The sequence below is a fragment of the Haemaphysalis longicornis genome, unplaced genomic scaffold (assembly GCF_048455015.1).
Source record: "Haemaphysalis longicornis isolate Haplotype H1 unplaced genomic scaffold, Haemaphysalis longicornis Haplotype H1 scaffold_10, whole genome shotgun sequence".
NCBI classification, from domain to species: domain Eukaryota; kingdom Metazoa; phylum Arthropoda; class Arachnida; order Ixodida; family Ixodidae; genus Haemaphysalis; species Haemaphysalis longicornis.
This window is the reverse complement of record NW_027526204.1, coordinates 57,622,519-57,634,629: the sequence shown is the minus strand read 5'-3', so window position 1 is coordinate 57,634,629 and position 12,111 is coordinate 57,622,519. Positions and strand designations below refer to the sequence as shown.

General features: G+C 46.9%; 1 protein-coding gene across 12 annotated transcripts in view; it reads right to left on the bottom strand.

Annotated features, from left to right (window-relative positions):
• Positions 1-12,111, bottom strand: part of LOC144158587 (uncharacterized) — a 74,820-nt gene that overhangs the window by 56,213 nt on the left and 6,496 nt on the right. For 7 of the 12 annotated variants that reach the window (XM_077689583.1, XM_077689574.1, XM_077689575.1 and 4 more), the window contains exon 3: positions 9,426-9,488. In XM_077689583.1, coding sequence (XP_077545709.1) covers positions 9,426-9,488 — 63 coding nt within the window. Of the gene's footprint in view, positions 1-9,419; positions 9,489-12,111 lie in introns of all 12 variants that reach the window. The other 5 variants (XM_077689582.1, XM_077689571.1, XM_077689577.1 and 2 more) reach the window with 1 other exon arrangement.

Sequence of the window (12,111 nt, the reverse complement as noted above, 5' to 3'; positions counted from 1 at the left end):
TGCTGTCACCCTTTATCGGCGCACAATCTCCACCTCAAGGTGACCCCAACTGCAACTTTTTTGCGCATACTGACGATTTTCTGTGCCTCCCAACACACGTGCTTGAAAAAGAGACCTAAAGCTTTCCCCTAAAAAAGCCCCTTGATATCTGTTCCTGTGCAATAAGCTGTTTAGCCACATTTGCTCTACACTGAACTATTATCATGCATTTAACTGTCCAAAGGAGCAATACTGCCAGCATTGGATTAATTTGTCTGGGTGAAATATTGAAAGTGCAAGGTGGGCTTTCATGTCTCCAAATACGCAGCACCAGGTGCGGCAGCAAAAAACCACACTTGCATTTCCTTTGCTGAGTGCGCAAACCAGTTACAAAGCCCAGAACTTGGAAATGTAGCAGCGAAGAATGCCACACCAGAAATATTTAAACATGTGCACTGAACTAAAATTAGGCAGGCTTCCAAATATCCATCATCGGTTTTTGTCCACTGCAGAATGAAAGCACATTCATCAGACTTCCAACGGCTGCCATTCTGTGCTGCCTAAATCCATTCTTTGCTACCAAGCTCTCGTATCACCTCTTTATGGAGTTATTGGTGTTCTCCTATTTCTAGATCTGTCTCTCAGCAGCCACTCCACTGAAGTTGTGGCCCATCGGATGTCAGTTCTCCACAATGCAAGTGCAGTCGTACTCTAATTATTTTTGTTAATTTGAGCCGGAATATTTTTCATGTATTTAAATCCATATGTTTGCAGGTTTTTAATGTACCATGATGACTGCCCAAGCAAGATTTTATCGTCCAAGTCCCACAAAGAAAGCCATCATCAGGTAGCAGTATGGCTCTGTTCTCAGTGCAGTCCATTAGAAAAGACATTATCTGGTTTGCAGCTATTGAGCACTTCAAGTGCTAAAGAAAACTTGAACTGCCGACTTGTGTTTGCAAAAACAGACAAGGCACACAACCAGGGTGTCTAGCAAATTGCCTAATTCAATTTTCCTGACTTTTCCATGTTTTCCATGACCAATTTAGATGAAATTCCCTGACCTATACAACAGGCGCCATTTTGTGGAAATGGTCCGTGAAGCATATAGAAAGCGGAGAAAAATACATTCTATCGTTGGAAAAAACACATTTGTTGCAACTGCCCTCATTCTCAAAATGCACTTCGATTAACTTTAGTTTGTTCAGTTTGAGATTTGCTTGCCTTCAGTTATAGCTTGAGAGAGTTTATTTCATCTTGCATAATACAAGCTTCAATAAACAAATCTGTTGGGCAAGTTGGTGCATTATGCTTGAAAAGGTAAAAAGCGCGACTTGGACAACGACAGTCCCGTCGTCCTTCTCTACTGTCGTTGTCCAAGTCGCGCTTTTTACCTTTTCAAGTACAAGCTTCAAGTTGCGCTCCAGCAAGCACCTCTTGCTTTTTTTCTTGCTTTTTTGTCTCGATTGTCTTGGCTCGACATGCAACGTGATCCAAAGGCATGCCTAAGACATGGTGACGCCTAAACCATGCCATGTTCCTTTTTGATTACGTAATTCCGGCTGCTGATGTCATAGGAAAGGAGTACTTTCAAGCTTAGCTCCCAAAAAGCACTGCGGTGGCTCCTTTCCTGCACTAACAAGTGTGTTTGTGCCTTGAGTAGCATTTTAAAGGGCAGTTAGAAGCGGTAGCTAGAACTACCACACTACTCCACGGCCAGTCAGTGGCACCGCCACGTTGCCAGCGCCTGCTGCTCAGCACGCACTGTGCGGGTGGTTTCCGCGGTGGTGTTAGCGCGCCTCTGGCGTGCGCGGCACGTTTTCACTAGCAGAAAAACCAGAAAACGTTTCATGTGGTTCACACTTTCGCTGCGTGCGAACGTGTTGCATTTGGTAACTTCTGGGGGGCCTTCAACACTGGTTTCCCCTATTTTAAAACTGTGTTGGCAGGCTCCGAAGTGGTTTTTCCTGACTGGTACTACTTGATCAAAAAATTCCCTGACAATTCCCTGACTTTTCCCAGTGGCTCAAGATTCCCTGACTTCTCCCTGTTTTCCTGGTCACTAGACACCCTGACCACTGATGCAGCCCACCGAGACCCAAGAACATACTACTGTTACCTTGTCACATGCACTATGCCCTTTGAGGCACCTCAACTATTTCTCGCGTGGCAACGCGAGCTGACGCGCAAGCAACGCTGACGTCTACGCTCGTCAGATATCGGCGTCGACGCGGCGCAAGAAAGCAGCAGAAAGCGGGCAGCATAGCAGTCGGGTTTCACATCCTTGTCGTGCTTTGGGGTCATTCCTTTCTGCAGAAGAGAAACAATTTCTTTTTAACTTGCGGTTATTGGCTGCCTTGAGACAAATTCCAAGCTATTTCTGTTCGAAAGTGATCATTCATTTGTGGCTTGTTTGGCTTTCATCGGGGAGATCGGGTATTTGCAATAGCTTTTTTTTTTAGTTAAATAAGGGAGCTCTGGCTATGTCGCTTGTAGTATTAGCATGATGGGGCTTGGCTGCAAGATCGGCGCGTGACGACCAAGCCTTATCAACGCCAGAATGCTAGTGGCGCATGCCATTCCATTCGTTGCTACTGTGGCTTGCGTAGGGGAGACCGAGGTTTTGCAATAGCTTTTCTTGACTCAAATAAGGGGGCTCTGGTTACATCGGTTGTAGTAATAGCATAACTGTCCTCGGATCTAAGATGGGTGCGTAAAAAACAAGCGTTACCACGGCTCAAATTTCTCAAACATGACCAAAGCAAATCACTCGACAACGTTCATTGGCAGCCTCTGTTAGGGCACCAAAGTCTTAGGGCCCGCCTCGTCTTCTGGTGTGGTCGAGCGGTCGGGCGCTCGGGTGCTGGCGTTTTGTTTTCAAAGTCCATGGTTCCAATTTTTTCAGAACCTCGTTTTTTTTTTTTTTTTTGCAATGAGAGCGTTATCGGCTTTTTTTTTTTTTTTTGAGGCGAACAAAGGGGCCCGAGTACCTCGCCGTTTAACCTACAAGTGATGTTCGACGGTAACCTCAGTATCAAGGCGGCCCCGAAATTTGCTTTGCTCACTTTGAATTCATAAAGCTGCAGTCGGTACATAACATCAAGGTTAAATCAAGTAGCAAGTAAAGTTATGGCTAAACGAGAACCAACCAATGCAGTATAGAGCCGTAGTAGGAGTTCTTTGTCAGCCCCATAGGATTGGTGGGAGAGAACCTTAAGGATATTCACTGTTTTCAAACATTTATGCTTAAGTTTCTTGATATGTGGAATGTATGTGAGTTTGTGGTCAAACACCACACCTAAAAACTTGTGCTCCTTGTTCACAGGAAGCGACATGCCATTAAGAGTAATGTCTGGGTTCATATGGACCCCGCGCTTCCTGGAGAACACAACGCAGGAGCTTTTTACAGGATTCAATTTAAAACCATTCTTGTCTGCCCAGCCGGCAAGTTTCGTGACGCCGAGCTGGTCTTGACGTTCGCATAGTGACATATTACATGATTTAAAAGATATCTGCACGTCATCTACATATATGGAATAAGAGATTGTTGGTGGCAGTGCTTTTCCAAGAGAGTTCATCTTTACTATGAAGAGAGTGCAACTCAACATGCCACCTTGCGGCACACCTTTTTCTTGGACGTGAACCTTTGCGAGTGCACAGCCAACTCTTACTCGAAACGTTCTCTCTGACAAGTAACTATCAAGGGTGTTCAACATGTTACCCGAAAAACCGAATGACTTGAGGTCACTAAGGATCCCATAACGCCAAGCAGTGTCATAGGCCGTTAAACAGTAACAGTAACTTTTTAAACAGTTAAAAAGACCGTTAAACAGTACTGCTTATGCATGAAGGCATCCTTGATGTACGAGTCAAGTGCTACCAGTTGATCGTTCGTCGATCGCCCCACCCTGAAGCCTGCCTGGCAGCTCTCAAGAAGACCGTTGTACTCAAGGAAGTACACGAGCCTGCTATTGATCATCTTCTCGAAGAGCTTGCACAGGCAGCTCGTCAAGGCTATACGCCTCGAGATTCGCGATCGCTGCACCGCCTGCCGCCGCTTCTCCGCGGCGTTTGCGGGATTAGCACTGCGTGGCTGACAGGTGGTCATGCAGTGTTTTGATTCTCTTTCGCTTCTCTTTGCCTTTCCGCGCACTAAACAACTTGTTATGGTGACGTCTGTAAGCTAACTGCACGTTTAGGGCACTTTAAAAAAAAACAGCTGCGTCTTGGTAGAGCGCTCTTACGCCAACAAACGCTACCCGGGGAGGCGGTTCTGCGCGCTTCTTGGCCTCTCTTGGGGGCGTCGGCGACGGCAGCAGCATATCACCGCTGTCACATTCGAACACGTCAGCACAAGTGAATTCTATTTATTGTCGCCTCGTTTAGACCTGATATTGGCACTGTAAGAGGTTGGTTCGTTTTGCAGCGCAGACAACAAATGCGGCTTTGTTTCGAATATGTACGTCGTAGAAAAATATGTTTCGGGGATGTGATAACCCAATAGCTGACAAAAACTTGTGCCTTTTATGGGAATATAAGCCACGCGAAAATATTAAGTACACTCAAAGGCTGTGCATTGTCAGATATGTGCCCACTCATGCCTTATAGTAAGAACCAAGGTATATGTAATGAAACCACGGGAAAATGAATGGTCTGCAAGTCAGGAACAAATAGTACAGTCGTACGGGAATAAAAAAACCGAGTGCAGCTTCTGAAATGCTAAAGACGTTTGTTTGAGCAAGGTAGTATTCACCAGACCAACTAGATGCGAAATGCACTGATATTTCTCTAGACATGGGGGGGGGGGGGGGGCGGGAGGAGGACGCTCAACTGTCGTTTACAAATGCGGAGCGAAATCAACGAATGAACGTTTTGTAATCGCACATACAAGCTGCGTGTTCACTTTTCGTTTGTTTTTCGCCTTCAACGAACGGCTGATCACTTGGCGGACGCATTTTTTGAAGAATACAGGGTAGGCAGTTCACAAGCGATACGAGGTGTCGTTGGAAGAGTTGATTGATTGATTGCGGGGTTTAACGCGCCGACGCAACGGAGAGCTGAGGCACGCCGTAGTGGAGGGCTCCAGATTAATTTTGACCACCTGGAGATCCTTAACGTGCGCCGAAATCTCGTGCACACGGCCTCGTTGGAAGAGTGCCGTATCTGATAAGGGTCTCTGATTTCGGTTTATGCTAGATTGTGCAGTCTTTCTGTGTCATATGTTTCGAAGAGTTTGGTCACGGACGCAGATTACTCTATAAGCCCATCTTCGCGCTTCTCGTGGAGGATAAATGTAACAGATGAATCTTTGCGAGCGCTCACCTCAGGACAAGACGACCCAGCATTAAATTTGTCGTGGTGTGCTGACTCCGGAGTGTAATTTTGCATTATCCATCGTACTTCTTTGGTACAATATTTGTGAAATTTATGCCGCATTGGCTTGTTCATGGTACTGATCAATATCTGATATGTGATATTGGCAGGCGTAACTTGCGTGCTGTCAGGTGTGAGTGCTCTGCAGGATTTTGTAAGTGCACAAAGTCGATTTACATCAGAGTGTTTATGGTCGCAACATGACCGTCGGAGGAAACACTGCTTATGGAGACACTGTCACTAAATTTAAGGGCAGCGGAATTGCAATCAGCTGCATGCAAAAACTGGCTTCGGGACGCCGGCCTGTGACACACGCCCGGCACTCATATAAATCTTTCTAAGATCGCATCGTAAACGTTTATACTCTCGTGAACACACCAGGCTTGCAAACAGAGTGCCTGCTCCACGTTATTCGGTATTTCGAACGTGGACAAATGGTAAATCGCTGTCTTGAACGAGCCCCAAAAGCAACGGCGACAGGGGGGAGCGGGCCGGGGACTCCCGCGCCTGCTTTCGAAACGGGCCGCTAGGGGGACTTCAGTGGCGCCCCTACAGGCTGCGCTCGAGGCGTATAGGACGGTAGCTTGAGGGGGATGACTGGTCCTCTCCCTCCTTCAAGAAAGCCACTACTACGGCCTCCCTCCAAGAGTGTGGGATGTGCCCCTACAGCCACAATTTATTATATATGTTTAGAAGTGCTTCAAGTGTGTCTGCGTGTAGGTGTTGTATCATTGTATATGTGATGTTGTCTGGGCCTGGAGCCGAGGGTTTACACGTGCTCAAAGCAGCCCTCAGCTCATGCAGTGATAACTCAGAGTTATAAGAAGATGCTGACCTACTGTTATCTAGTATAGGCTTCTTTTCGGCCGTTTTTTTGTGTTTCATGAAAGTGTTTGTGTAGTGTGCTAACTGGACACGTGTTGGAAGTGTTGTGCGAGTGTGTCCCCTGTTGTGCTGACCAGAGGCAGGCTGTGTGTTTGTTGTCCTTTGAGTTTGCGTATTCTTGTCCATACTTTCCGTGTCTGTGTAGGAGTTTATTGATGTTATGAAGGAACGCCAACTCTCGTTTTGCCTCACGGCGCACACGTTTTCCTAACGCCTTGGCCCGTTTGAACAAAATGAGGTTACCCGACGTGGGGTACCGACAAAGGATACCCCACGCCTTGTTCTGGGCCTCTCGCGCCCGCCTACAGTCCTCATTCCACCACGGCCTCCGCTGGTTGCGCGGGGCACCAGAGGCGTGGGAAATGGACTTTTCGGCGGCTTTGAGGATGTGCACTGCGAGCAGTTGGGTAGCTTCAACGTGTAGGTGTCCTATGGATGTGTGGTGTAGTTAGGATGTCTCTGTAAATGTATTCCAGTTAGCTCTTGCTTCATTAAACCTTTTATGGGAAGATGGACTGCTCGGGCCTGTACCTATATACGTTAATAAAGTGGGGAAATGGTCACTACCATATGGGTCCGTGCCCACACCCCACTCAAGACATGGAAAGAGAATTGCAGAACCAATAGCCAGGTCAAGATGTATGTGTTGTGACCTATGTTATGGTATGTAGGCTGTTTATTGTTGAAAAGGCATCCTCCTGAAGATGTAAAGAATTTCTCTATCAGGCGACCTCGGGCATCCGTTCTGGAGGAGCCCCAAAGAGAGTTGTGTGCATTAAGGTCGCCTGTTAGAATGTACGGTTCGGGCAGCTGGTCGACCAGTGCCTCGAAGTCGGAGCTCGAAAGTGCATAATCAGGACGAATGTAAATGGAGCATACCGCTATCAACCTATTAAAAATTATTGTGCAAATGGCTGCAGCCTCAAGGATGGTGTTCAAGGTGACAGGGTGGCATGCAAAGCATTTGCGGGCGATTATGGCCACACCGCCAGAAGAGTGTGTGCAGCCACCATCCCTGTCCTTTCTGTATACTAAGTAACTAATCAAGAAATTTGCGTGTTTGGAATTCAGATGTGTTTCCTGGACACACATTACACTTGGCTGATTGGCATGCAGAATCTCATACACCTCGTCAAGATTATTCAGAAAACCTCTGCAGTTCCATTGAACGATATTTTGTCTTCCCATTATGATGTGTTAGAGCTACTGGAGTGTGTATGTTTATATGTCGTCTTTCGGGGCTGTGACTCTCATCTTTTTGGACTTGTCAGGAGGCTTTGGCGTTGGGACACGTTCCTTGCGGTGCACCGCAGACAAGAACTGTCCGGCATCCGTTTCGTCCTCTGATGTCCTCCGAGTGCCTGAATTGTCAGTCTCCTTGGACCGCGCACCCTTTTGGGCGCGCTTTGACTGACCCACAACCACCGAGGGTTTCAGGAATGCCTCGGATAGCACAGGCGGTGTGGTGGGGATAGGAGCTGCCGCTGGTTCCTTGTCTCCATCTCCTCTGTGCCCTCGCCTGTGGTTTGGGAAGCTGGAGCGGACGTGGAGGATGCAGCATCACTCCCACCAGACGTGGTTGCCACCACAATTGCTGCTGGCTCAGCGAGCGGTGCGGAGGCGGGTTGGGCTGCCAGAGGCAACCCAGAGGGGGGCGGGGACGGGACCAAGTCCAACTCGTGGTACTGGGTCTCCGCCGAAACCAGACGCCGCTCCGCCCCCCAGCGAGCTGCGTCGGCGTACCTCCCCAGAGGGAAAGAGGCGAACCTCTTCTGCGCCTCTGGGAAAGTGTTTTCAGTGACCTTGATGTTAATGATTTTCTTTTCTAATTGAAACTTTTCGCATTTTCTGGAGTAGGCCGCATGTGGACTCTGGCAGTTTACACAAAGAAATTGTTGCACGTTGCAGTTTTCAGCCAGGTGATCGTGCTGGGCACATTTTGCACAGGTAAGTCGGCCGCAACAGGTGTTTGTGCCGTGCCCGAACCGTTGGCACTTGAAACAGCGCCGTGGGTTCGGGATGTAAGGCCGGACTGAACAACGGATGTAACCTGCGTTGATGAATTTTGGAAGGGTCGACATGTCGAAGGTTAGGATGTGCTTTGTCGGTATTTGTTTATCGTCTCTGCGGATGGTTATGCGCCTGACCGCTTTTACGCCCTGACTACGAAGGTCCTCCAGCAGGTCAGCTTCAGATTCATTGATTAGGTCATATTCGGAAATCACGCCCTGGGAGCGGTTTAGGCTCCACTCCGGTGGGGTGTGACTCGGACTGCCAGATCGGCGATGCGGGTTTGTGCAGGTAGTTTATAAGCCTGATCCTGGCTACTGACCTCAACAAGGATTTCACCGGTTCTTTGTTTTTTGGCCTTATACGACTCTCCAACGATACCCTCAAGAAACTTTGAAATAAGGAATACCGACTGCGAAGCAAGAGGTTGTGATTGGTCTACTGATTCCATCACGATGAAGCAAGGATAGTTGTTCGGTTTTGGAGGACTCAAGTTAGGAAGTGATGGGAATGAAGCTTCGGTGCGGCCCCTTTTCGGAGGCCGATCACGTTTGGGGGGGGCGGTTTGGAAAATGCTATATGATACATTGGAAAGCAGGGAGACGGGGGTACTTTCTTTGTCTGCCTTACCCTGATAGCAAAAGAGGTCCTGGAGCTCCCTGCCTGGTAGACAGACAGGGAGCCCATCCGCCGGAGCTTGACCTGGGCTCCAAAGGCCACCGTTTGAGGTTTCTACCCTTCACCTTAAAACCCATTACCACGGTCGGTTACAGCGTGAGTGTGGGGGCTCGGGCTTCACAAAGTGGGCTCGCCCGTACTCAGACCTTAAAATCAGGCCTGTGCAGTGCTCTAAAAGAGGGCACGAAAGGGAAAGAAAGCAACCAGTCAAGTACTGCTGTCTTCCCTTTGAATTTGTTGTGTTTGCACTGTTACATACAAAGCTTCCCCAATGCAAGTTTCCCATTCTTCTTCACAGACAGGTGAACCCCACTTATACCACACGCAGCAGAATCATTGTTTCAGAATTTCCCACCCTGCAGAGGAACACACAGGGCGAGCACTGGTGTTTTTTTAGGAAGAAAGAGATTGCAATAAAACTTCAGGACAACTCCAGGCATGTATAAACTACATGAAAGCAGCTAAGGTGTGTATGTAAAAAAAAAATCACCCACCTTTACCTGAAAATTCCTCTCCTGTTTGGGCTCCTGTACTGCTGAAGAGCTTGAGAGAGCACTGCGTGCCTAAAAAAAAAAGAATTTGCTGTCATTCAGCGCAGTTGAACTAAGTCTGAAGAGCAGACATGCACACAACTGCATTGAAGACAAACACAGATGGTACTCGGTACGGTAGGCATGAACGCACGATGACCTTGGATGAAGCCAGCGCTTCCTTAATCCAGTGCCGGACTTAGGGGTGGGCAACAGGGGCAGTCGCACGGAGTGCCAGCGAGAAGGGGGCACTGCGACCTGTGTTGGATGCTTCCCTCCCTGTCCTCTCCCCCCAAACACGCATGCCCAAACCATCCTGAAACAATGGTGCGAAGAGAGAATTGACCTTCACAGAAACCGCCTAAGAAGGATTCGGGATGTGGCTTCCGTATTCACACACATAACTCAACTTCTTTTCCTGCACTTTCCAGTGCCTTAATTAACACATTTTAGTGTAAAACTTATGCCAAAGGGTGCCTTGTCGCAAAGTTATCAGCCTAAAAACTATGCCATACTTAAGGCAGAAAAAACTCGGGCACATAATTGAATTGCTCCTATTTTTGAGTAAAGAACACCTTTATTGCAGTATTGCTACTGCAGGCATGGATATGGCAAAATTTTGTGCACTGTTCAGGCTACTTAGACAAAGGTTGAATTTCCTTGGTGTGGCATTATTTCAAAGCTTGAGTTGGTCTTATCTTGAAAGAGAGAAAATAAATCTTTACCGAGCAGAGGCTGATGTTCTGCGCCTGACCCAGTTGAAGGCGTCCATAGTCTAGGGTTCTTTTGCTTTGATTGAAATCTTTTCCCTCCCTTGTTGCAAACAGACTGAAGAAAAACTTTCTTATGGCAACCCTGACTACAGCTGTCTTGTCTTAGGACACTTCTAAACAGGGAAAGAAAGGAAAGAAAGACAGAGGAAAGAAAGACAGAAATGCTACCATTACTAGCGAAAGCTTTTACTGATGTGGTGAAAGTTTTGAAAGAGTAACAAAAAAGGCTGGAGAATGCCCTTTAGAGTACAAGACAAAGCCTAATTTCTTGTATTAGGGTAAACTAACCTGATCTATCCTGGCAAACTTCGCACGGCCTACAACTTTATTTGAGGAGGTTAAGCTCATACGGACAACAGTCATTTCGCCCACCTCAATTTTAGCCCACATGTGTAAAGTGGGGCGGAAAACTTTTTTCACCCCCGACCACAGCTGAATGTTATTTGGGGCATCTACCAGGAAATGGCATACCCGCTCACTGTTTTAGCTCGCTAGTGCCAAGACCCTTACTTCTGCATTTCGACGATGTTTCCTCGTCTGTCTGGTACTCTACTCAGCACGCTTAACCAATGAGATGTGAGTACGTGGTACTAAAAAATATTCTGTAATTTTGCAGGCATATTCTACACAAAAAAAAAAACACTATCAGTCCCATAGCAAAGCGATCTTGTTCCTGCTATTTGAGAGTTGCTGTAGCACTATTTGTTTCACATTAAAGGCCAACTGCACTCAAAATTTTGACCTTCTGAAAGCCTTATTTCAGCATACTGTGCCTAAAAAGAATACAAGATTCCAAATATGGCAACTGAAATACACTGGGAGAAGCACACCCAGTGGAGTTCAACCGGTTCTGGCTGGCCAGAGGGCAAGGCACCCTGGCCACCCACAATGTCACTTCCACCTAATGGCTGTTCGCGTCACCCGCCAGCCGGTGCAGCATCATCTGCAATGGGGCTATTTTAAACATTCCTAATTGATTGACGAGGTATTTCACAAAGCTACGAGTCAGGTCAGTTGGTGTGGTGGTATGTACTGTATGTTCAAGGTATATTTGCCCGAAGTGAAATTTCAGTGCCGTTGGCCTTTAATACCAGCTTTATTTGTACCTCTAGCACTGGTCGGTTGATTATGAAGGTTTAAAATTAGACAGCCAATATTGACGCTTTTCTAGTCTGCACTACCTCCTTGATGCATAACTGCAGTTGTCTGGCATTGCGGTTAATGCAACTAAACTTAATTTTTTCTGGAAGCCTATTTTTGTTTGTGCATTTTAAGCCGTATTATCTGCTAGTGATGTACATGGTTTGTGACCTACTGGAACCTTAAGAGGCCTCGTAGTGACCACTTATTTTTGACTGGTATTATTGATTTACGGTCTGCGTTGCAGGCTTCAGCCACCGGAAGACACAACTCGCGTGAATTAACTGACAAACACAATTTTTTATTACATTAAGACATCCCCATGAAAAAACATCACGAGTCAACCGCGAACAGGTAATTATAAAGAAAAAGGTCAGTGTCCTTCGATTTTGTGAAGAAGGATGGGCAGCAAAGCTACGGTGCCGACCCTCAATGAGATCAGTAAAATTTTTTGACCAGGGAGTAGTCCAAAGAGTGCCCAAAACAAAACACGTTTGTTTGTAACTTGAGGTTGAGCATACCGCTAGCTAATTACCTCAATGAAACTTGAAGACTAAACTTTTATTCTAGAAAACCAGCATGGGGTTGTCTGTTTGCCTCCTTTGAAAGCACACGTATTGACAGCAGACTGGAATTTGCAGTATTTATAACTTCACCGCGTGAACTATGTAATTCTTAACTGTAAATGAAACCAGGTGTAATGTTTGAGTCGTCTTAGCCGCTAATTGTCATATAATTGGTTT